General features: G+C 42.6%; 1 protein-coding gene and 1 long non-coding RNA gene across 3 annotated transcripts in view; one reads left to right on the plus strand and one right to left on the minus strand.

Moving 5' to 3' along the window:
- Positions 1-26908, plus strand: part of LOC122811248 — a 1815945-nt gene that overhangs the window by 1283459 nt on the left and 505578 nt on the right. The gene's annotated exons all lie outside the window — the stretch shown is intronic.
- LOC122811247 (cGMP-dependent protein kinase 1-like) overlaps positions 1-26908 on the minus strand; it is a 4027247-nt gene that overhangs the window by 590834 nt on the left and 3409505 nt on the right. Inside the window, exon 14 of the mRNA XM_044082966.1 lies at positions 17607-17770. Coding sequence (XP_043938901.1) covers positions 17607-17770 — 164 coding nt within the window. The remainder of the gene's footprint in view (positions 1-17606; positions 17771-26908) is intronic.

Below are 26908 nucleotides of genomic sequence, written 5' to 3' on the forward strand. Positions count from 1 at the left end.
CCTAGAAATAGTTTGTTTTGACACAGGCTTGCCCTGTGAACTCAAAGCAAAGAAACAAGTAACTGCTGAGACTGCCTAAAATCTTTAGTCCTGCTCAAATAATAGCAATTGCCTGTGTACATCTAAAGTGTGCAAAATCTTTTCCCCTTTATTTTGAGGATCTGCAAAAACGTAGGCAAATGAATAGTTTGGTTTAAAGCCACACTAGAAACCACCTTGGCATAAAGGAAGGATTAGTGCGTAATGAAACCCTGTCCTTATGGAAAACCAAAAGGGCTCTACTGCCATAAGGGCCTGCAACTCAGACACCCTTCTTGCAGAAGTAATAGCCAACAGAAAAGCAGTCTTCCATGACAAATATTTCAATTCAGCAGTAGCTGCAGGCTCAAAAGGTTGTAGAGTAAGTTTTTCCAACACAAAATTGAGATCCCAAGCAGGAGTAGGAGCTCTACGTGGGGTCTTATATTCTTTGGCCCACTAAGAAACTGCTTGAACAAAGGATGCGAAAACAAAGGTGGGTCACAAACATAGTGAGCTGAAATTGCTGCAGCATGAATCTTTATGGAAGAGAAGGACAAACCTTTGTCCAATAATTCAGTAAGATATTGAAGAGCCACACTCAAATTAGGCTCTGAAATCTCCAAATTCTTTGCTGTACTCCAAAATAAAATCTCTTCCATTTTTCTGCGTACACTCTCCTAGTACTAGGCCTTCTAGCTTCCATAATCACATTTAAAACTTGTTGAGGAAGCTGAGACCTACCGTGCTTCAACACAGAATATGCCAAGCTGTGAGATGAAGAGATTGAAGCTTGACATTGAGCAGATGACCGTCCTTCTGAGATAACAGATGAGGAATCAGAGGTAAAGGCCATGGAGGCTTCTTTACAAGACTCCTTAGAAGTGGGTACCAGTGTTGCCGAGGCCAATCTGGAGCTATCAAAATCATCCTTGGCCTGTCTTGTCTGACCTTTAGTAATACCTTTGGAAGAAGAGGTAGAGGTGGAAAGGCATAGACATGAAGGTTTTTCCAACTGAAAGACAGAGCATCCACTTTCCAAGCTGTGTGATGAAACCCCTTTGTGCAATACTTTGGCAGCTGGTGGTTTAGTGGAGAAGCGAACAGATCTATGTCTGGAGTTCCCCATGACACTGTCAATTTCTGAAATACATGAAGATCCAGTTTCCACTCGTGGGGATCCATGATTTGTCTGCTTAATACATCTGCTAGGAGTTCTGTGCTCCTGGCAGAAACCTTGCCTGAAGAGTCAGTTGCAGGCTTAACGCAGTCTCCCATAAAATCATTGCTTGCCTGCATAGAGGATAAGAATGTGTTCCCCTTGCTTGTTGATGTACCACATGACAGTTGTGTTGTCTGTCAGAATCAACACCTGCCCTGGAAGAAGTAACTCCTTGAACGCCATCAATGCAAACTGGACTGCTAACATCTCCTTCATGTTGATATGTAGATGCTGTAGTCTGGCAGGCCACTTGTCTTGTATCCACTTTCCATTTAGATGAGCTCCCCAAGCAGTGTCCGAGGCATCTGTCGTTAAAATCTGACTCGCCTCTGGCCGGGTCACAGAGAGTCCCTTGTTTAGGTGACATTCCTGAGCCCACCACAAGAATTCCTTTTGAAGGCAAGGTATTATTTGAATGACAGTGTCCAAATCTTGGCAGTGCTGTGTCCATACATTTTGAGATACCATTGCAGCTTCCTCATATGCAGTTTGGCATTGGGAAGCACCAGAATACAAGATGCCATGAACCCTAATGCTTGAAGGACTGTCCTTGCAGTCAGCACGGACTGATGAGATAGTTGATGGAAGTAAAGTGACAGACTCTTTTGTTTGTCCGGGGTTAAAAAGGCCATCTGAGCTGCTGTATTCAGTCTCACACCCAGAAAGCACATGTCTTGAGAGGGTACTAGACTGGACTTTATTTCGTTCACAGAATACCCTAGGCATCTTAGCACTGCTATGACATATTCCAGATGCTGTAGAAGGTGTTCCTTTTCTTGAGCCAGAATCAGGCAGTCGTCCAAGTAAGGATAGATTTGAATGCCTTGAAGCCTGAAGTAAGCTATCACTGGAGCCAGAACCTTTGTGAATACTCTGGGCAGTAGATAAGCCAAAGGGCAATGCAGAGAACTGATAATGAAAATCTCCAGTTCGAAACCGCAGATACTTTCTGCAACTTAGCCTTATAGGCACATGAAGGTAAGCTTCCTTGAGATCCAAAGTTACCATCCAGTGATCCTTGCCCAGCAGAGGTAACAGTTGCTGTAACGTCAACATCTTGAACTTGGGAATGTCCAGATAAGTGTTGAGGATAGATAAATCCAGAATTGGTCTCCACGTGTTCCCCTTCTTTGGTACTAGGAACAGGCGAGAATAAAATCCGAAGCCCCTTTCTGATACAGGGACTGGCTGAATGGCCCCTATCTGGAATAACTGAGAAACTTGCTTGTGAGCCTCTTTTCTTTGTGGAGGAGGAACATCTGGCATGCCTTTGAAAGGGGCATTGTGTGGAAATAAAATCTGTAACCGTGATGAATAATATCCAGCACCCATCTGTCTTGAGTGATTAAATCCCAATTTTCTTTGAAAAGAGACAATCTTCCTCCCAAAGGAGCTGCCAGACGAGAGTCCACTGGCAGCTGAAAAGGCAGGTCATTGGTTCTGCTTACGAAAGGACTGACCCCTGCCCTCACCAGAAGTCTGAGCAGGTGAACTGTCTGATCTAGGCCTAAACGAACCTTGAGCCCTGCCCCTACCACGTCTAGACCTACCCCTAGACTGGGAACCATAAGCAGGATATGTCCACCCCTTAGCAGGCCAATTTCTACTAAACTTCGGAGGCTGCACCTGCAAAAAATCTTTAACAGTCTGCATAGACTTAGCTTTGTCCTCCATTTTCTTTAAAACTGCTTCCACAGGCGGTCCAAACAACACATCAGACTGTAAAGGAGCATCCAAAATCCTAGTCTTAACATGCTCAGCTAAATTCTGATCCTTCAACCAGGCATGTCTGCGAAGAACAGAACTAGTAGCAGCCACCCTCGAGGAGGCCTGAACAGCATCAAAACCACACTGCAAAGAATGCTTACCCACTTGTTCAGACACATGAACCAAATCCAGCAATTCTTTACACTCAATACCTTCCGCCAAAGCATCCACCTTAGATTTCAATTGTGAAAGGAGATAATTTTGATATTTCAGCATATGAAACTGACAATTCAACGCCTCATGGCTAGAGTGGAAGAAGTATATACTTTCTTACCCCACCTATCCAAAGCCCTTGCCTCTTTATCAGAGGGTACAGGATTTTTAACCACAGAAGCTTTAACACCTTTAGGCCCCTGAGAAACAGTTTCTGGGTCCGCCCTGGGACTCTTAAACAAATACTTATGAGCTTCGGGCACCCTATAATACCTATCAGGCTTAACAGGAGCAGGAGGCAAGGAGTCAGGGTTCAGAGAAGCCTCTGCAAAAACATCCTCCACCACATTCAACACAGGAGGAATAGCTAAGGGCCTATGCTGGGGCAAAACAAGAATTCCCTAAGCCTTTTCTGGAGTCAGAGTAATCTTGGCCTTCCCATTTAAAGTGCTCCCTCATGGAGTGAAGAGTCTCTGAAAATGAAAAATCCTCAGGAGGAGAAGCTGAAGGAGTGGAATCATCCACATCAGAATCAGAATAAGCAGGAAACTCTTGCAAGTCTTCCACAGAAGACTCTGAAGCCTGTGAACACTGTTCAAAACTATCAAACTCCTGTTCCACCCTAGGCCTCTTATCAGGTGGGGCATAGAACCTCTAATCAGAGTAATCAAATCTTCTGCCATTTTAAGCATATGTTTCTTAGGCACAGAGCCCGAAATGCTAGGAGAAGCCACCACAGAAGCTGAACTTGGCCTACCTCTAAAAGAAGCTTTGGCAACAGAAGGAGAGGCCCTAACTACCTTGGGAAGAGAGGGAAGAACAGTTACCTGAGAAGCCCCTCAGCCTGGCCTACCTCCTGAGAGGGCACATCCTGTAACAGTAAAGTATCTGCCTGAGACTCCATAGAGACTCCTGGCAAAACCTCTGGCTCCCCTGAGCCTTCTAAAGGACCGACGTCCGGGACTGCCGGTTCCTCACCCTAGGCTTCACTGTTTTGTCCTTGCGCTTCTTGGATGAAGCAGGCGCCGGAGCATCCGGCGGCATATTATAATTGCAACGCTTCCCAAACACTAACCTAGCACAATCAAGCCTCCTCTTAATAGTGCGCTTGTTAAATCTAGCACAAGAGCGGCAACCAACAACGTCGTGCTCAGGCCCTAAACAAGGTATACACAATGTATGATAATCCCTATGCGGTATCTGCTTCCCACAAGAAATACAGTTATTCACTTTTTCTGACATCCGGTTAAATACTGAGGCAAGAAAAACCAAAATGTTCTAGCGGGTTACTTAGCCAACTCTGTTTTCGGTCTGAAACTCCGGTTTCGAAAAATCTCAGAACGCCAACCTGCACTCGCAAAATTGCTTCTGCATCGGACCATGCGGCAAAAAAGACTGAGGAAATGACGTCGGTCATGCGCATTAGTACCCTGACGTACTGACGTCAGTCTAAGGCGCCATGACCGACGTCAGCCTTATACTCTGGTATTCGGGCCGACTGGGACGCGGACTATACCCAATAGTCAGGACTGCAGCAAGGGAAGACGAAGAACATCTGTGCCTTTGCAGACAGCTTTAAAGCATCCTTTACAACCTCAGCCTTTGAAAGGTTAGTCCTGTTTGGGCCATCCATTAAAGAGAAAATGCAAAAGAGTCAGCAAGAAGACAAGATCCTATTTGCTAATGGAACACCTATTTAACAGGAAACAAAAAGGGACACATTCACTCTGGCTTTACAGACCTAAACACCAGTTTGACTCATCTTCAGAAAAGAATGGCTGTGCCAGAGGTGGTCCTTTAATGGACACAGTCCAAGGGGTATAGAGGGTCCACAAAATTATGGTATTATGAGCCCTTTTCTGATGGGAGACCTCAAAACTTCTGAAGGTTTGCTCAACTGCCCCTCTGTGGAGGTAATCAGGTAATGAATCTCCCTCTATCCAGACACGTGGTTCACCACCACACAAAACAATTGAGTAAGTGGGTTAATATCCAGGGGTTATTAGCTTTCATATTTGAAAACTCCTCTTCAAAGATAATCGCCATTGCCAGATTTCCCAACCAACCAGTGAAAGGCAACCTCAAAAGAGATACTTCCTCTTCTAGATAAACAAAAAGCCATCCAGGAGCTCTCACCAGTCCAGAAGGGGTCAGAATTTTACTCCAAATTCCTTTTGGTCATAAAGAAAAAGGATCTTAAGCCTAACTTGGACCTCAGCTTTCTCAACACCTTTGTGAAATAATCCAGTTTCAGAATGGTCATGGTGCAGAAAATTCCCCGATGTTCTACCCAGTCAGAGGACAAGCAGCAATCCAGATTCAAATGCTGATAGAATAAGAGTCACCCAAGACACCCCATCAGACCAGATAGGATCCGGGACTTACTGAAGGCTCTTTTTAGTGCCAAAGAAAACAAGGGACTGAAGACCAATTTTGGATCTCACAAATCTAATCATCAAACCAAGTTCCAGATGGTCATGGTTCAGTCCAATCACACTTTCTTAGGCAAGGGCAACTGGATGCACTTGATAGAGCTTCAGGATGCCTGCTATCACATAAAAATGAACAGGTATTCCAGAAAATGCTTAGGCTTCCAGCTGGGAACCATTCACTGCTAATTCAGAGTACTGCCCTTTGGACTCACCACAGCCCCCAGAGTGTTCACCAAATGCATAGCAGTAGTAGCAGCTTATCTTACTGCAGGGATTCCAGGTGTTCCCCTACCTGGACGACTGGCTCATTACTGCTCAGACCAGGCATCAACTCAATTCATGCAAGGGATCAGGTTCTCCACACCTGTGTTGTCCTAGGAATAACCATAAACTACAGCAAATCACAACTTCAGCCAACTCAAGACACTGGACTTTATTGGAGGAACACAAAGACTACAACTGCTTCCCTTTCACCACAATGAGTTCAAACAAAAAGATCACAAGTCAAGAAGGTTGTAGGAAATACAATTTACATATAAATGTTCTGGGGTTGAGAGCAGTGCTTTTGGTGATGCAAGCCTTTCAAAATGTTCTACTCTCTGGAACGACTGCAATTCAAATGGACATGTCAGTCGTCTGGTACATCAACAAACAAGAGGGAACCAAATTTTATCTATTGTGTTGAGAAGCTCTCAGGGTCTAGCAGTCGGCGATCTCTTCCTACCACTTCTTTTACTGACACACATTCCAGGGAAATCCAGTGTAATTGCTGACAAACTGAGCAAGTACATTCTTCTTCCATACAAGTGGTCCCTCAAAGAGAAAGTGACAGACAAGATTTTCCATCAGTGGGACCAGCCATGCTGCAATCTTTTTCCCTCTCCCCTAAACAAGTTCAAGAGCTACTTTGCCCTGATCCCCCCCCACAGGGACAGTCGCAGAGGGATGCTCTACTTCCTGATTGGCTCCCCTGTCTCTTTTATGATTGCCCACCAACCCCACTGATTCCCAAATTTCTGCAGAAAGCTGCCAAGTTGAACTCAGTAAACATAATTCCCCCCTATTGGCCAATAAAAATTTGTTTTCCCTTCCTATGTCCTCACCTAGTTCAACCCCCATTGAACCTAGATCCGACTCCAGACCTCTGTCTTACCCAATGGGCATGTCACACTCGGATATACCAAACCTCAAGCTGACCACTTGGCTTCCCCAGTTCCCTTAATAGCCAGGCAGTCTATGCTCTCATCACCTCCCCAACATATAATTTTATCTGCCCACAAACCCTCAACAAGAAAAACATATTCCAGTAAAAAAAAATGTTTGCCCTTTGGGCTCAACAACATAATCTTGACCTTTATTCATCTCCCATCAATCACATTTTAGATTTCCTTGCTCGCCTGTTTCAAAACGGTGCCAGTACTTAAACTGTTAGAGTACAGCTACCAGCAATTTCAAATTACCATACAGGATTTAATGGCGCATCCATAGCTTCTCACAAATTGAGCAAGACCTTCTTAAAAGGGACACTTCTTTTAAAGGCCTAATGCCTCCATGGGACTTGAATTTGATATTTCAAGTCTCTCACACAACCTCCCTTTGAACCAGCAGCTACATGTGACTTTAAATATCTTACATGGAAAACAATTTTCTTGGTTGCCATTACTTCTGCAAGAAGAATTTCTGAGATCCAAACCTTATCTTCTAAACCTCCTTACTTGGTTTTCCACAAAGGTAAAGTGACTTTACGTACCAATCCATCCTTCCTTCCAAAGGTGGTGTCAGAATCCAACATCAATAGTACTATCAATTTGCCTGTGTTTTTTCCCACGTTTACTAACAGAGGAGGATATATCTTACATTCACTGGATGTTCACAAACAATTGGGATTCTATCTGCATAGAACAGAAAAAAAAATCAGGAAAGCACACCAACTGATTATCTCCTTTTCTGAACCAAAATTGGGAAAACCAGTTTACAAAATTACTCTATCAAAGTGTCTGACAAACTACATCTCCTTTGTCTATACTAAATTGGGCATTCCTCTTACATCCACTGAAAGCACTCTACTAGATCCGTGGCTACTCTACGTTTTTTCAATCAAGGATGTCTGTGGACAACATTTGTGCAGTAGCAATTTGGGCTAGTCGTAATACCTTTATCACTCATTACAAGTTGGATCTTGTCTCCAGAGGTAGGGTATCATTTGGTTCTATGGTGATCAGGAATATTCTTCCTTGAGTTCACCCTGGATACAAGTAGCTAGGAACACTGTCCCACTCGTTGAGGATAGAATGAAGATTGACATCAGATAAAGTTATGTACGTAACATAACATTCCATCTGTGTTGTTGATCTTCAATCTTCCTCAACTCCCCTCCCAACAACCCCCATCCTTGGCTTCCGGAGGAACTAGTATTTAAATGGTCTCTATACATCTATCTTTTTATGCATATGTGTGTGACTCTGGATATAGCCCTTCCATAATTCTTTTTATCTTCCTATGCTGATGTAGCAACAAACAATGGGTAAGTGCACTGTGGGCAAGGGAGAAGCTTGAGAGATCTGGTGGCTGAGAGCTTTAGCATCAGCCAAGCTGGATCTGACGGATCAGATCCGAACCCACTCGATGAGGAAGAATGAAGTTCGAATACACAGATGTAATGTTATGGTAAGTACGTAACTTCTTTTTTAGCAAGATCTGACTGTGTCTGTTGACGGTAAATTTATGCTGATAGGAACTGACTTGGTAATATCTCAATCTTTGCAAGGAGTGGCTCGTTAGGATGCATATATGTCTCACCAGGTGATAGTTATAGCATAGGACTTGGTAAATAAGAAAATATAATTTTTCAGTATTACAGAGATTGTGATTCAGTGATATACAATTTGTCAGGCAGCTGGGGGTGACACAGTGGTACAGTGACTAGCATTGCTGCCTCATGGTACTTGTTTATGTAGTTTGGTCTTCGTGTTTTTCCCTTGAAAGGACTAGTTTCTTACCCTCATCCTCAAGACATTCCATAGAACTGCTAATCTGGCAAATTGCTGGTAGCTGTTATGTGCCACATAAGAATGCAAGTATGTCTCTTGTGATAGCTTGGCATCATATCCAAAATTATTTCTATGCCTAGCAGTCCACTGAATCTGAAATGAATAAACTTGGCAATTACAGAAAGAATGACTGTACACAGCAAAACAGCAATATCTGTTCAGAGTTCAGAATTAGCTAACAAGCCACATATATAATTTAGTATTGATTTTTACACCTGCAAATACTGTGATCTCAGTCACTGTCAAAAGTGTTTTCTTCACCTGGCACAGCTGAGACTGTGAGAACTGATGATGACTCACTAATTAATGGGCGCTTTGCGAACATACCTCCCAACTGTCCATATTGTGGCTCATATATTTGGTCTGTTACTCAAAAATTGTGTTTTTGGGCAAATCACTGGTATTACCTGAGGACTGAGGTCACTAAATAATGACATACAGTTGAGTTTCAGACTTCAGATCTTTCAGAAAATGTATGTTAAAACAAACCCTGTTACTCTTGCAACTTTCTTAAGTTTATAAGAGCAATATTTAAAATATGTCCCAAGTTTTGGGCCTTTGTCCCCCCCCCCATTTTTGTCAGGCTTTGTCCAGACTTCTTGTACTAAGAGTTTGAAAGGTATGATTGCCAACTATGTGCATTTGAGACATAGGGATGTACCACAAGCAAATAGGCTACTTGAAAAATTTACATCCTCCTGGGGAAAAGCAATGAAAATATAATTTAAAAAGGGGATACCAGGGAAACAGAATATACAAATTTTCTTAAATATGTTTAAAAGCACTAAATTAGAAGTTATGTACCTACCATAACGTTCCATGTTAGTTGTCTTCTCTCACCTTCTTTCTTGCTGGATGGGTTCGGAGCCGATCCTCGGCTCCGACTCGGCACTTTCTTAGCTCGAGAACTCCTTTTACCAGCTCGAGGCAACCCTATATCCCATGATGCAAGGCGGGACTACCTCAGATCTCGTTTGGTAGCTAACATACCCTGCTAAAGAGAAACCTAGAGCAACTAGGAAACAACAACAATTCCTAAACAATGACTCTCCTACATAAGAGTTAGGAGAGAACATCCTGAGAAAAGGAGACTTTTCAAGATCTGTCCAGGCCAGGGGGAAGGAGGGAGGGACGCAAGAAAGGAGAAGACAACTAACATGGAACGTTATGGTAGGTACATAACTTCTAAATGTTAAGTTGTCAATCTCGCCTTCATTCTTGCTGGATGGGACCGCGTCCCTAGCACCTGTATCCCGGGTGGCTCAATGGAACAGACTCTTGAGAACTGTGGAACCAAAACTGGCCCTATGTCTGGAGGCCAAATCCAATTTGTAATGAGACACAAAGGTATGAGGCATGGCCCAGGTAGCTGCTGCACAAATAGTATCAATGGGTAGTCTATCCTGAAAAGCTACAGAAGTGGATAGACTCCTGGTGGAATGTGCTTTTGGCTTGGAAGATAGTTGTTTGCCTCTAAGAGAGTACACATAGGAAATGGTGGAAGTCAACCACCTGGATAAAGTCACTTTAGAAACTGGAAGACCTAACCTGTTTTCTGCATAGGAGACAAACAATTGGTCTGATTTTCTAATTTGTTTAGTCCTATGCAAGTAGTACCTGAGCTGACGATGGACATCCAAAAAATGCAGCTTCTGTTCAGCTCTGTCAGAATAGTTAGGGAAAAATACTGGTAGATCTATAGATTGGTTGATATTGGTTTGAGATACAACCTTGGGAAGAAAGGAAGGGTTAGTTCTTAACGAAACCCTATCCTTATGAAAAACCAGATAAGGTGAACGAATACAGAGGGCCTGAATCTCAGAAACTCTTCTTGCAGAAGTAACAGCCAGTAAAAATATAGTTTTCCACGTCAATAACTTTAAAGAACATGTAGCAGACGGCTCGAAAGGAGGTAGAATCAAGGATGCCAACATTAAGTTTAGATCCCATTGAGGAGGAGGGTGTTTTACGGGCGGTTTTAGGAGAAAAACTCCTCTTAAAAAGGCTTTGCATAATCTATGAGACATGATGTTATTGTCATGCAGGCCAACATGATACTTGGAAATAGCAGCCAGTTGTACTTTGACTGTAGATGACGAGGATCCTGAATGAAAAACCTCCGCCAGGAAATCTAAAACAGAATGTACGGGAGCAGTAAAAGGATCAATATTTCTGGCGTTTGCCCAAATTGAAAAACGTCGCCACTTGCTAGCATAAATAGTTCTGGTGGACGACTTCAAAGAAGACACTAAAATGTCTCTGACCGAGTCAGAAATCATTGGTAGCCTGGCTAGGGAAGGAAGTGGAGCAACCAAGCAGTGAGGTTGAGAGAATGAATGGCCCGGTGCTGCTGACCCGACTGGTGGATCAAAAGATCCGGAACTGGGTCCAGATGCCAGGGCTGCACCAGAAGATAACGATGCAGGGACGGAAACCAAATTTGTCGAGGCCAATATGGAGCAATGAGGATCAATTTGGCTCTCAAAACGGTGGCTTTCTGAATGACTTGTGGTATCAATGGAAAGGGAGGAAAAGCATAAAGAAGTCCCCGAGGCCAATCCTGGGTTAGAGAGTCTCTCAAGGGTTGGCCTGGAAGGGGAAAAAGTGTGAAGTAATCTGGGCACTTGCTGTTTTGAGGGGTAGCGAAAAGATCGCAACAAGGAGTGCCCCACTTCTGAAAAATCTGATCCACTACAGATTGATTGAGAGACCACTCGTGAGGCATCAGAATAGATCTGCTTAGCCTGTCCGCTAATAGGTTGGACCTGCCGGGGATGTGCGTTGCTATCAGAAACCGCTGAGAAGAGATCGCCCATTGCCAAAGTCTGAGAGCTTCTCGACATAACGGATAGGACCTGGTTCCGCCCTGTTTGTTGATGTACCAGACCACGGACATGTTGTCCGTTTGTACTGCAATCGTCCCCGTGGGAAGAAAGTTGTCGAGGGCTTGCAACGTTAAAAGCACTGCTCTCATCTCCAGGACATTTATGTGCAGATGGTATTCTATGGGTTGCCACGTCCCGTGGACCATCCTGCCCTGATAATGCCCCCCCCACCCGATCAGAGAGGCATCCGTGGTGACTGTGGCAACTGGAGGAGGGGGAATAAAGGGTCGGCCCTGATGAAGAAGAGGGGAAGATATCCACCATTGTAGATGAGCCCTGCACGACTGTGTTACCAAGATTTCGTGTCTCATCGGAAGATTGTGGTATGACCACTGCGTGAATAACATCCACTGCAGGAGACGCATGTGGAAGCGAGCCAGTGGTAGAAGAACAATGGCCGCAGCCATTAGGCCCAGAACCTTCAAGATAAACCTGGCTTTGGACTTGTTGCTTTGTAACAGAAGCCGAACAAATTTTTGGATGTCCAGAATTCTTTGATCTGTTAGCCTGGCCAACATTTTTACCGTATTTAACTCTGCGCCTATAAAGGTGATAGATTGGCAGGGCAGCAGAGAGGATTTTTCGAAATTTACCGAAATTCCCAGTTTCTTGCAAAGCTGTAGGGTGTAGTCTCTGGACTGAAGAAGCTGATGCTTGGTGGTGGCGGAGAGGAGCCAGTCGTCCAAATAAGGAAACACCTGGAATCCTCGACGTCTCAGGTGAGCTGTGACTACTGCCATGCATTTGGTGAACACTCTGGGGGCTGAAGTGAGGCCAAAGGGCAGTGCTCTGAATTGGTAATGACTGGTCCCTAGCCGAAAGCGAAGAAACCTTCTGGAGCGTCTGTGAATCTTGATGTGATAGTACGCATCCTGAAGGTCTATAGAGCACATCCAGTTGTCCTTGCCCAGAAAGGGCAGAATGGACTGAAGCGTGACCATCCGGAATCTTGCCTTCTTGACAGACTTGTTTAGTCTGCTGAGGTCTAGAATCGGTCTCCAAACTCCCGTCCTTTTGGGGACCAAAAAGAATCTTGAGTAGAAGCCGGATCCTACTTGGTCTGCCGGCACTATCTGGACGGCTCTTTTTTCTAGGAGTTTTGAAATCTCCTGTCTTGCCAAATCCCTTTGACCAGGTGAGATGTCTGGAAGGGATTGAAGAGGTACGGGAAACCTTTGGAAGGGGATCTTGTAACCCTCGGATATAATCGACTGTACCCACTTCTCTTGGGATAGGGATTGCCAGGCTACTGGGTACAGTGAAATCCTTCCCCCGACTGCCTCCAAGGGTGGACAGTCGGGCAACACCTCAGGGATGCTGAAAAGGCTTCTCAGGAAGAGACTCCCTGTTGCCCTGGTTCTGAGGACCCCCCCTGCCTCTAGGGCGGCATCTATTATTGTTACCCCCTCTGCCTCTGGGGGTAAACTGACCACGTGTGTCTGGTGTAGCTCCTTGGGCTTTACGGAACCACATCTTCCCCTTCTGACCCTTGGGATATGGTCTAGAAGGAGTGGAAAATTGGACTCCAACGGCAGAAAGAGTTTTACCGTCCTGCTCACACCTGGTCAAGGTATCCTTCACCTGAGGTCCGAACAAAGCCGAACCATCAAAGGGGGTATTCGTGAAGGACGCCTTAAAGGGGTCCGCAAAATTACACAGCCGCATCCAGGCTTGGCGTCTAAGAGCAACACCTGTGCCTGCGGCTCTGCTCGCTCCATCGGCCGCATAAGATATGAGCCGCATGGAGGAGTTAGATATGGAATTCAGGGTAGCAAGCTGTGAGGCAATCTTTTCCTGAGCCCCAGCAGCTGAAGGATCCTGGACTACTTCACCCAGTTCTTTGAGAACGTCCTTGAAGCCTGGTGAAGTGGCAAAGATAATTCAGCGAACGCATAGCAAAGGTCGCTGAAGAAAACATCCGCTTTCCATACCTGTCCATGGTCCTAGAATCCTTGTTAGGAGGATGGACAGGTACTGAAGGATCCGCCAGTTCCTTCTTGGTGGCCGCCGCCACCATAGCATCCACAGAGACACCCTTGGAAAGGAACTGTTTGTCGAAGGGGCCGTGATGAACTTGGATGGTCTTCTGGGGACAGGTTCCACAGAATCTGGAGCCACGCCTTCGAGCCACTACCTGCATAAGCGGGTCGAAGGCGGAGACACCCAGGAGGTGGAGGGTCGGGATCCAAAGCCTCCAGGTATACCGACTCATCCTCGGAGGGGTCAATGGAGGCCAATTCCCCTCTGTTTGAGGAGCTCAAGGATGTCTGAAAAGGAGACATCCTCAGAGGGGGACCTGGGGGAACCCTCCGACTCATCTAAGTCGGTATCAGATGTAGTAGACTCGGGGGAGTCTGTGTGTTTCCTCTTACGCCCTCTTCCGAGGGGTTCCCCTGCAGGATCAGGAGAAACCTCGGAAGAGGAGGAAATTCCCAGTGGGGAAACCTGGGGAGATGGATCCCTGGGCCTGTGAGCAAGAGGCTGGCAAGAGGCATCTGCAGGCACTGATGAGGGAGGAGCTAGAGGGACGGACCGTTGACCTGGGTCTGAGGCCAGGACACTCCTCATCACCTCAAAGGCTCCTCTCCCTGGGAGACCAGAACACACCCGCTCCGAAGAGATCGGAATGGTCGGCTCCAAAGAGAGAGAAGGCTCCGAGGTCGATGTCAGAGCCGAGCTTACCAAAGCCGAAGCTCCGAGAGGGAGAGCGGGGTCGGACAAGGGTCCGATGCCACTAGCCCCCTCAGAGCAGACAGTGGAAACCCGACGACCGGATCCTTCCAAGGAAAGTCTCAAGGAAGAGATCGGAGCCGAGGATGACGGAGCCGAAGGATGTATCGGCTCCGGCATCGAAACAGTCGCTGTCCAGAGAAGCTCCGGCTCCGAACTCTGGTGTGGAGTCGGAGGAGGAAGCTCAATGATAGGGGTTATAGCCACAGTCTGTTGAGACGGGCTATGGAGCATTTGGGCCAGTGCCTGAGACTTCAACAGCCTGCTTACCACCCTCTCCAAGTCGTGGTCAGACAGCCTGGAAGATCTCGAAGAATGGCTCCGATGGCTCCGCTCCGACAAAAGAGGAGACCCCGGAGCCGAGTGGATACTCAGTATCGAAGGGGACCGAGATCTCTTTCGGGTCGAAGCCATCGGAGCCGAAGTCCCCTGAACACCAGATGGAGCCGAGGGTTTCTCGGCTCCGACACTGGATAAAGTGTCGGCTCCAGCCGGAGCCGACAAGGCCACAGCAGTCAAGGTGTCGGAGCCAGCCGGCGCCGAACCTACTGCTTCAACAGAAAATGTATCGGTTCCAGCCGGAGCCGATCTCGGCTCCGACGGAGCCGGAGCCACCGGAGGAGGCTTGGATACAGTAGCCTGAACCTTCGGTGGCTTAGAAGATTTCCCTGATCCTGATTTAGGGGGAGAACCTTCAGGCTTAAGTAAGCCTCGGAGGATGAGTTTATTCCTCCTCTCCTGCAGGACTCTCTGGCTAAAGGCATGACACAAAGCACAGGAGTCCTGCAGGTGCAAAGGCCCCAGGCAATACACACAAGAAGTGTGACCGTCTGTCAGAGACATTTTCTGACAGCACTGGTCACACTTCTTGAAGCCTGAGACCTTGCCTTCTTTTGACATCCTAAAGGAGGATAGTACACAAACAGTCCCCACAAACACACAAATTAATCCCTACACAAACACACACAGGAAGGGATAACCAAGGGGAACTAGGCCTGACTAAAATACTTTGATTAAACTTAGAAAGTTTACAAAAAGGAGGGAAAAAGGGTGGGCTGTAACTAAATACAGACTAAACTAACACTAAAAGGGAATTTTAAACCCTAACTACACTTTTTCTTACTTGACTAAGAAAAACTTACCTCAGCTGGCAAAGGAGACCTCTTTCGCTAAGCGGCAAACGAGATCTGAGGTAGTCCCGCCTTGCATCATGGGATATAGGGTTGCCTCGAGCTGGTAAAAGGAGTTCTCGAGCTAAGAAAGTGCCGAGTCGGAGCCGAGGATCGGCTCCGAACCCATCCAGCAAGAATGAAGGCGAGATTGACAACTTAACATCAATATTTTGTTTTTGCATAAAACAGTGTTTGCATGTACCTTTAAACATGATTTTTAAGAGGTTGTAGAGTCACAGTACTGCTGGACATTTCACTGCAGATCCTTTTAAAAAAAATAAGTTTTAAAATGCAATTTCCTTCCTTCAGCAGAACCAGAGTTGTAATGACAATATCTTTAGAACTTATGATGCCAGAAGTAAACCAAAACGAAGGAACTTACAAAGATAACTAGACACTGCATGTTATATAATTTTAAAAGGGGAGGCCATGCACTGGTTAAATGAAATCTTTTTCCACTGAGCCTTTCTGCATCACTACTTCTAGAAACTTGCTTAACGTTTCAAAATATTAATTTTTCAGAAAGTCTGACTATAGCTGTTTTAGCCAGTAGTATTCTGAATGTGGGCAAGATTCTGCTGAACTAACTCTTAATGACAGTGACATAGTAAGAATGTTCTGAGGTAGAGTAAAAAAAGAAAACTGCTTATTTGAAATATGTCTGTTACTAAAAACTAACTTTCAAGTGCCTGGCATTCATCATTTAAACTTTTATGCTATTAGATATTAATTCCTGCATTCTGTGAAACCTACGTCATTCATTTCAAATTCATGTGGGAGCTTGGTGCCTATCACTGCACTCAGTAGGTGCCAGCCACAGAAACTAATTCTGGATAGGATGCCAGTCTATTAGACTTCTTCGTTTTATAGCCTTTACAAATATAAGCATATTTGAAGATAGCTTACAAATGCAGAAGACTTTGGACAATTTGAAGGATTGCTAATTCACCTACTTTAGGTCTATAGCATGTGAGAGGAACCCAAAGCAGACACAGGGAGGACATGCAGACTTCATACAGAATTCACTCCAACAGGAAACTGAAACTGATAAGCCTGCATTCTCAGGTAGCAAAATTCCCTTTACTTCTCTATATTCTCTAATGTCTTCCCATATTATTACTTACTATTTTTTATACTTACAGCTAATCATCATGTACCTCTGCAATATCTACTTATACATTTACTCTACTCTCCCCTACCTGTCTCGTCACTTACCTCACTTGTTAAACATCTGTTCTAAAAATATCATCAACTTCCTTTTTTTTCATTTGTACATGGGGTCAGGGTGTTGTCAACTCTTGCCACTTCTCTCGCTTCACAGCCAATCTCCTACTTTTTTTGACAGTCAAATCCACCTGCCTCTGGTCTTCTGTCACAAAGTTCATGTCTTTTGGCAGAACATCCTCATTTCCTTTCTTCCAGATGTGCTTTATCAAATCACCTTTTGCTTTCCTGCATGTAACTGAACCAGTTGCATGTATGTATACAGTACCTCTGCCCTACCCATACTCGTGTACTAACCCTGAACCTAACCTTTTATCCAAATCCAAACAATAACACTAAGCATAACCTTATTTCTAACTCTAACACTATGCAGCTGGCTTAGTTTTGAAATGTTTTTGTTGGGGTGTTTTTATTTAGGTAGTTGCATTGTTTAGTATATATTTTACAGCATTTAGCACTTGAGTTATCTCTCACTGGTCTACTGATGGACTCCTGGTTGCCGACAAGTCAGTGTGCACACATGCTCATATAGAAGTGTCTGTGCAGAAGTATTCATGAGCACTCATATGGACGTGCTAATGTATATGGCATACACATGTTCATCTACAGATTTCTGTATACATGGCTGTGTAGAGATCTGTTTGCACATGTACTTATGTATAGGAATGTTTATACAGATGTTCAAGTACAGGTGTGTTTATACGAAGTCATGTGTAGATGTGTATGCAAACATGGCTAACTACATATCTGTCTGCTTAGCAAATCATGTGTTCATATATGGATGCTTATGTATACACATACAGTGAAGCACAGAATATGTGTATGGCTTTAATACAGCTAATGACTTTTGAAATCCATCTGTTGTGAACTTCTGTAACACAGCAATAGATGCAGCACAACTACAAACGGCATACATTTTTAGTCCTTCATAAGAGCTGAGAGTGTCTTCATACCTGCCAGTCAGCATTTCGTACATCAAGATTCCCAGCGACCAGCAGTCTACAGACATATCGTGCCCTTTATTCAAAATAATTTCTGGTGCCAGATATTCTGGGGTCCCACAGAAAGTCCAGGTTTTTTTTCCAAATCCAATTTTTTTAGCAAAGCCAAAGTCCACCTGAAACAGAAAAAATATGATGTTTATTTCATGTTCTGTCTTACTAATTTGCAGTGTCTTTTGGGCTTGCTCACTGCAATATTGCATTCTGAATCACAACTGAACATTAAAGGCTGTATTTTTTCTACACTAAAGTGTTTTTTTCAATATCCTACTTAAAACAATCTAAAATTTCCTTTGAAACTATCAAAGTGCAGCAAACAGACTTCATGCCGATGAATGGAGGACAGCAACAGTTATCCTCTTGCTCATAGATGGGGCACCAGGAGACCCAGGTAATTTATAGACACATAAGCCTGATGAGCGTCATCTGTAAGGCTACAGAAAGGATAATTTTGGAATAAGTAAGGACATGAGTAACCTACAAGCTCTGTACCCAAAGCAGTTCGGATTAGTCAAGGGCAGATGCTGCGTGCTTAGCCTGATCAACTTCATTAAGAAAGTTACTGAAGCAATGGATATGGGCAGATCAGCACACAGTGCACACGTGGATCTCACAAAGGCATTCAATGCCATCCCACATACAGGTGTCATAGATAAAATTTCCCAATTAAATGTAAAATCCCTGTTTAACTCACTAGATAGCAAACTGGCTCACAATTAGAACCAAGGAAATTAAAGTGGTTGGCACTACCCCCTCCAAAAGACCTGTCACTAGCAGTGTACCACAAGGTTTAGTTCATGGGCCAACTCTTGTTTGGCATTTACTTCTTGGATGTCCGCACAAATGTTAAGGGTCTATGGCTGACAAAATTTGCAGACAAAGGAAAACTTAATACCATCACAAACTCGCCAGAGAACACTAAAATCCCCCACAAGGGGGGCCTTTCCCAAATATCTGGTGTCAAAACATAGACTAAAACTGAATCTTAAGAAATGTATAGCTGGATCCTTTAGCAAGCAGGACTTTTCTTGTAACTATCACATTGACAACACACCCCTGAAAACTGATCCAGTAGTCAGGGTATCTGGGAACCTATGTCAACAGTGGACTGTCCTTTAATCACAATATAGCCACTACTGTTAAGAAGTCCTTCATTACACAGCTTTTATCTTAAGATGCTGCATCCAGATCCAGGGATTAAATTATTCTATGTGCTTGGATCACATCAGACCGGTCATCAAATATAATGCCCCATTCAGTAAACACTTGTCCAAGTGCTTGTCACAGTAGAGAGATGATAATGTTTTTCCACCAAAAAAATCAAGGGCCTGAATCACAAAAACAATGCAGACCATCTCAAAGCCTTGTTCCTATTCTCAGTATCATACAGGCTACTAAGAGGTGACCTGTGACCGACATTCAGATCCCCTGCAGTCCCTGTACTGTCAGACCTATTACACATTTGCAAGTCCAGTGGTAGCATGAACACTGGCTCAATAGATCGAATTCTCTTTTGCAACATAAGTAAAACATGTTGGAGGCATAGGTATGTATCACTGAGAATACCTCTGCTATGGAAGCACCTTACATTCCACATAAAGTGAAGTATTTCTCTTACTGTATTCAAATGTAATTTGGATGAATGGATAGGAAACCACAAATTAATTCCTCTTTTAGCACCCATGTCCCTCACAGACAGGGACAAGAAAATGTCCCAAAAAATCCTTGTTCTGCCTGCTTCTGGGTTATTCAAATGCAAAATATAAGAGCTAAAAACTGTCATGAGAATGTAAGGCTAGGCTTCTCAAGTGCCTTATAGATCAATAGCCTAGTAAGCACCTATGAAAACACCTATGTGGCAGTGTGTGGTGTTGTAACATTGTCACTCACCACAAGAGGTTCTCCCGTTCGATTCTCGGCTGGGGTGCCTTCTGTTGTGTGTTTTGTCATGTTCTCCCTGTGTTGCGGTGTTTTCCTCTCCGGGTCCGGTTTCCCCCCACATTCCAAAGACAGACATCCTGGAGCATTTCGGCCTCCGCTCGCTGCTGAAACAGGCTCTGTGTGGCCTAGTCTCGACTTTCGTCAACACAAATGATATAAATAAATAAAAATAAAATAAATAAATGAACAAAAGTAAAGCGTTAATACTGTTAGCCTGGATAAACAGTATACAGTTAGCTTTTCAGTACAATATTACAAAAAAAAATAGTTATGCTTTTACAAGGCTGAAGTGGTGAACAGCAAAAGAATACATGACTGAAAATAAATCCCCAAAAGCCTGTATTAGAAGATGAAAGAAACAAATAAAGTGTTGTTTTCTACAGAGAAAAGAACAGAACATTCAAAAATGCATTAAGAATCACCTTTGCTGGGATTTTCAAGATGGCTTTACATCCAATAACAGCTAAATTCTAGATCTCCCAATGTGAAAACAGAACGTCAGCAGAGAAGTAGACTTTTGCATTTTGGGGTAAATTTCACTAGCAGGCTAGTAAGCGCATTGCCTTGATACCACGGAAAAAAAGAAATACAGAGGACCTGAAAGAAAATCAGCTACAAAAGCTGAGGAAAAAACATTGACTGGGTAAAGTTCTGTAGCTGTTCAGCAAAAAGCAGTTCAAGCTCCAGCCTTGTCTTCCAGTAACCTAGAGGAAAGTATGACAACTGCACAAAGACCTGGTTAAAATAAACAAAACAGTGATGGAGTAGATCAACTCAACAAAAGTCTGGTAAAAATGGAAGAAGTTTTAAACAGATTGTGACATCCGGCTAATATCCCATCAGACTGCCACTAAGAAATGTGATGTCCCCCACTTAAAACCCGGGTCAGTAATTAAGAAGCCTCAAGTCTCACCACTGACTTCAGTGTGGGAGCATCACAGAAAACTCCAGAGCACACAAGATTAAAATTCTACAATTTCCCTTTAGAGCACAACAGGAACACACACTATTTTTCTGGGACTGGTGTATATACATCTGTCCACCCCAAATGTAATCCCTTATTACAATTCAGAGGAATGTGTTCCAGTTTAAGACCTTTGACTCACTCACACTCAAAATAAATTCAAATCTCACACACTCAAACACTTGTGGGAAGCCTGACACAGATTTCCAGCTGTGTCTCCTCCCCAGTACAAATGGTAACACTATCACCAGAGTCAGGCAGGTATACATGCTATTTAAAGGGTGATCAATTATTAAAAATTAAATATCAAAATAAATGATAGCTATGACAAGAAGCAGCCAGGCATTTGAGGTGACCTAGGGAGTATCAAACAGGTATAAATACTCTCTAATCTCTAAAGAACACACTGATTGTCCAGCCACAATGTAAAGTAATGAAAAACATTTAATAAATAAAATGATTATAAGAATGTAAATCAATAACTTTCAATAAACACCAGAATTCAATCACCAGAAATGTAAAATTAAACTGTAGGATAGAATTCCATCATCTTAGAAAAACTCTATCTGAAAAACAAACCTCTCCTAATCTGACTAGAGAATAATGTCCCTGATCTAATCTAAAACATAACAGCAAGGCAAAGGCAGGCTTACAGTTTTGGTGAGTCCTTCTTGGGTATTGCTGCACAGCACTCTGATTGCAACTCTTCACTAATTGCTCAGCAACTGACTTCAGCAGTCTCTTTTACAGTATATAGTCCAAGTTTAACAGTCTCAACTGTCTTATTTTAAAAATAACAGTCAGCTGTTTGAAAAAAGTTTTTTTTCCTGTCCATCAGCTGTTCAAATAATCACCTAGCAGCCAGGAAAATTCTAATGACATCACCCACTCTTCAGCTGATTTGTGTTTAAACATGTGCAATTAGAAGTGTATCAATACACTGACAGATTCTTTAAAAAAATCATATAAACAGGAGACGCTCAACATTTTAAAAAAAGACATGCTGGTATACAATACAAGTTAATCTCAGAATATACACAAATTTCCTGCCAGGCATGTTAACAAAGAAGACAGTGTTTTCATTTTCTTCATGCAGATCTTCAGAGGAGGTGATAAAAACTGCAGAAATCAGAGGTCAAAATAAAGAAAAGACTAGCTGAATTTGAGATTGCTCAAGAAGAGATGTTTAAAACAATAATATAATTAGGGAAAAATCTGAGATTTTCAGAGAAGCTAGAAGGAACAGACTGTATTAACTTTATGAATGCACAAATAAGCAACTGGAGTGGTATTCCACAGCAGGAGTTGTTAGTTGAAAGGGCATATTGTGTGTATGCTCCATACTTGACTATGCGAAAGCAATGTAGACCTTTAATAGTAAAGATTCCATCCTACCAGCAGAAGGAGCTGATTCTGGCAAAACTGTAGCAGAAGGACAAAGTACTAAAAGTGGGAGATACGAGTGTTTTTAGAGAACAATTACTCATATACCAGGCAGAAGAGGAGTCAGTTTATTCCGGTATTCAGGGAATGTCGATGAGGTGGCATGAGATTCAAACTGCTGTACCTAGCTATCTTCCAATATTCTTACCTGGAGGGACATAATCATTTTTCAATGAAGTTCATGCTAAGGAAGAAATACAAAAGTTTGTCCAACAAAAAGTGAGCTGTGAAACAGAAGAAAATTCTGCTTCTTGTTCTTCTGGTAATAAAGACCACAGAGAGACTGTGCCAGTGAAACCTTTTCCAATGTTTCAGTAGAAAATTCTGGAGAGAAGGGAGGGAGCATGACAGCTGAATAGAAAAATCGAGAGTACTCTGGAAAGGAAGCAAAGACAGGATCTGGGAGATGAAAAGGAATAAAACCAGTAACTTGGAAACTATCAAATCTGGGATTACAAAGCAACAATTATTTATTTTACATTTATTTACTGGGAAAGTCTAACTGGGCATGGATCCCATTTTCAGCAGAGATTCAGCAAGAAAAGCACCACAAAGATTAGTACAGTAAATACAATACACGTTCATAAAGTGTAGTACAGAGCCAGAAATTTAATAAGGTACAGTTTCAAGGCCAAGAAAGGAGCAAAAAGTAAATATACTACAAGGAGCATGCAGTGTTACAATAGAGTTGAAAGGACACTTTGTTCAATCATTTGGTTACACTCATCAGTGGCTAGTACAGTAAACAGACATTGATTAAGAGTACAGAAAGGAGTTGTTGAAAGCTTTTATAGGAGGTTAAAGTAAGATATGACCTAATTAAATGAATCTACCCAGGGTCAGAACAATTGCATAACCAAGAACTGTGTAAATAGGACTGGAGGAGTTTTTTGAAATAATTTTTTTCACTGGTCCTAATATCTATGAGGATGGTATTCCATTCTTCTGCAACAGAAAATGGAAAATGATGAGTCCCCAGAGCTATTGTTGTATTACATTTGTGAAATATGACAGAACAAAAACATCTAGAAATATTGGCGTATTTGGACTCTAAAGCATATCCACTACTTCATGTCATTAATGTTTGGAAAATACTTAGGTGAGGGGAAAAGGAGGGCGAAAGTTAACTGTAAGTAAAAAAAAAAATCTTTCTTAATGGTACTAATTTTATAGTGCATGATTTTCTTTGCATGGTATAAAGTTTTCTCATTCATTTGTAAGTGTGAAGGGGATACTATTGTAAACATTTCTCCCTTCTTTCTTTCTACTCGTTCAGTTTTAAGAAATGTAGATAGTGCAGTGTAACTGAAAAAAGCAGAAGAAAAATCTAGTTGAAAGAGCATGACAAAAGACAAATTCATGTGCTTTTTCTCATTCTTGCATAGTGGGGTGACTGCACTGGGGCCATTGGCTTGATCTAGTAACATGTTTTAAGAGAAAAGCAAGTCAATGAAAAAGAATATTGAACATTATAGGGATTTTTTTCTAGCAAATAAATATATGCTTAGTAGCATTTCTGTATCTGGACCTCATGTCCCCATGGAGACAACCTGATAAAGAGAAATTGGCTACAGTCTGATAAAAAGAAATTGGCTAGAAAAAAAAGAAATTAGCTGCGAGATAATGTTCTCTGAAAGCATTCAGGTGTTTTCCCAGCTGGGAGAGCTATAAGGAAAAGACAAAACCAGATAGCACTTAATAAAAGCACAGGCTGTAGCATGCGTCTTACCAAGGATAACCTTTCTTTTAGGTTAACTCAAGTCTGCAGGTGTGGTGGTCAGTTTGGGACATTTTTTCCAATTAGGAGGGTAAAACTTCAGTATTTGAAGATGAACATAGTTTTGTGTGTTTGTATTAAGTTCATAAGTTTTAGGGGATATTGGGCATCTGTTTTTTTTTTTTTTGTTGTTTGAGGGCTTTCAATTAAAAAGTTTTTTAAGATGTGACTGTCAAGGGAAAAAACTTCAAAGACCAATACACGTTAGGTTCAAGCAAGGCACCCTTTATTACTTGCAGCAAGGAGACATAGCATGTAGGCACAAGGTTTGTCTAAATGATTAACGACTAGTAGGTTATACTTATACAGTTCTCTTCCTGTTGCATAGAAAATGTTACATTCTATTGCTGACGTAGTTAGACACAGCTTTCTGTATGTTCTACAGAAAATATTGTTAGACTTATTGCTGACCAAGTTAAAATATCTGTCATTCTGCAAAACATTTTGAGAAAAACAACCTGGCCTTGGGTTTATGTCAGTCCATTTCAATTCTTCTATTATACTGTTCTAATACATGTGTTACATTTTACCTAGATTCAAGGTACATTTCTAGCTTTAGTACAAGTAATGCTGACTACGGTTTAAACTTTCAAGCATCTATTGTTTTCTTTATCAATAGCTTCTAACAGCTGCATGTTTTCTCATGGCATAAGCAGAAATCAATATCCCTTTGTTAATTTTCATGACATTAGCAGAAATGAATTACTTCTTTTGTTATTTGCTGACATTAGCAGAAAAAAGAATGCTTCTTGTTAAGTTTCTAATGGCTGTGTAGATTCATGCAGTGTGAACAGAATAAATGTATTAACCCTTTTAAATTTCGAATGCACTAAATGCACTAAGCATTACTATTACATATTTTTCTAACATTTCCCCCCTTTTAATACTTTTATTCTACTTTCACGATAAGCATAAACAGTTTTTCTTCCCCTAACCTCTTCCTACTCAGGATTTGCAGTTAAGAGAGTCATTCAGTTTAAACTTATGAAAGCATTTTCAGATTTTTAACAATTCTTCAAGTTAAGCACCATGGCATAAGGTTTCTGAAACTGACATGTCTATAAAGTCTTTAATCAGTCTTTTCATGTAGGGGATGCAGCAGCACACACATACCACCAGTAGGATCATTCCTACACAGATGGCAATCAGGATGTTCATCAGGATACTGCCCCACCCCCAAATAATCTCTGGAAAAAGTCCGTCAATAGATTTGGTCCTGGTTTGGTCAAGGCTGACACCTGCTGAATTAACTCAAGATGATTGTCTATCTTGTGTTTATGGTCAGGAATATACGAACAGCACTCCTCCTGGATTAAAGCGTACATACCTCCTCTCGCCACTAGGGTGAAGTCGAGAGCCATGCTGTTTTGAAGCACTACTGTTCTCATGGCAGTCAGTTCATCAGTCACCAATTCTAAAGCAGAAAAGGTCACATTGCTCATTATTTTGAGAAGTTTAGACAATTTTCTCAGTTCCCAGATTGATTTTGTTTCTCCATATGCTGGCAGTACACCTGCCCACGAGATGATGGTATCACCCATGTCTATATGTGACCGTCCATTTTTCCCTAAGCCCACAGCATGATGGTTTTTCCAGCCTGCATTGATTTGCCCCACTGGATTGACAGGCTTCTTGATTTCTCGTCGAACATTCCGAATTTTCCCTTGAGGTAAAACTGCTGTGTGTCATATGGCCAGAACCAGGTACCCCAAATAACAACTGCCGAACCAATTCTCAGGTAACCACTTGTATGCTTTCTACCACATACAAAATAACAGTCTTCTACTTTGGTAGTAACTTTACTATGTCCTGGCTCTGGATGAAACATTTTTTGTCGATTATAGACAGTTGTCTATAAAGGTCAGCATTATGTTTTACTTCACCAGTTGTCCTATGCATCAGTTCAACAAATGAATCATAGCTCGTGTTGCAATAGGATCCTGTGTTATCAAGTCTTATTATAGCATCTATAAGGAACAGTCACATTGCAATTGCTCCAACCCACCTGAACTGTATCATTTTTGTAAAAACACAGTCCCCTTCTGTCGAACAGACAAGTGCAATGCTACTTTATCTTGTGATGTGACATCTGATGTATCATAAATTAAGTTTTCCCAGGTCTTGTTGGCTCCTAGGGGGACTGAAGTTAACAGTAACCCCCCCCCGTATACTATTGGCAAAGCTGTGCAAATCCAGCAATTCGAAACATTGAAGGTCTCAGCATACACATATTTGATTGCCTGGCAAGTGTTGCAGTTTGGGTGTCACTCTGTGTACAACTCTGCACGCTTATTCAGTTCAGTTTGTGGTGGTGTGAAAAGGAATGGTCACAACAAAAAGATTATTGTCACTAGTACAGTCAACAGGATGGTTATGCAATACTTCTGAGGAAATGGTTGTTCTGCATTTCTGTTTTCTCCTACTCTTTCCAATAGGTGCATTTGGATCTTACTGGATTCTGTCATTTTTATTTCAGACACGTGTTCTTACTGTCTGCCCTAATAGGACCTTCAGCACCAATGGTTTCTTCACCGGGGTTGAGACGGATCAGTCCTATTGATCTGACCCCGCTTTGTAGCCAGACTTTGTGCTGAGGGCCCCGATGGAGAGGTAAGATTTCTTTCCAGTTCAAAGTTCTTAACAAGTTTGCAGTGTGTCCGGTGGATCCACGAAGCTCGCTCTGCTATCTTGACTGCAGTGGGTGTCGAAAGAAGAACCTGGTAGGGACCTTCCCACACTGGCGATGACCAATTCTTCTTCTTGACAACTTTTATCCACACCCAGTCCCCGGGTGTCACTGCCACTTCTGATGTCTCGGTTTGCTTTCTATCTGAAACAGAATTTGACTGCAACAGATGTTTAGAATTCATTACTTTCTTCATATATTCAGCTAGTGTAAAATCAGCTTCCTGGTCTGATGACATGAGAAGTTTCCACTGGGGTGTATAATAAGCCCTTCCAAATAATTTTTCAAAAGGAGTCAATCCTTTTGCTGTCAGGACAGTTCTCATGCTCAACAGTGCCAGGGGCAAACAGTATAACCAGTTTTTCCCTGTCTCAGCTATCATTTTTCTCAATTTGTTTTTTAATATACCATTATGCCTTTCAACTAGCCCTGCAGATTGTGAA

The sequence above is a fragment of the Protopterus annectens genome, chromosome 9.part0 (assembly GCF_019279795.1).
Source record: "Protopterus annectens isolate FY-2018-M chromosome 9.part0, PAN1.0, whole genome shotgun sequence".
NCBI classification, from domain to species: Eukaryota; Metazoa; Chordata; order Ceratodontiformes; family Protopteridae; genus Protopterus; species Protopterus annectens.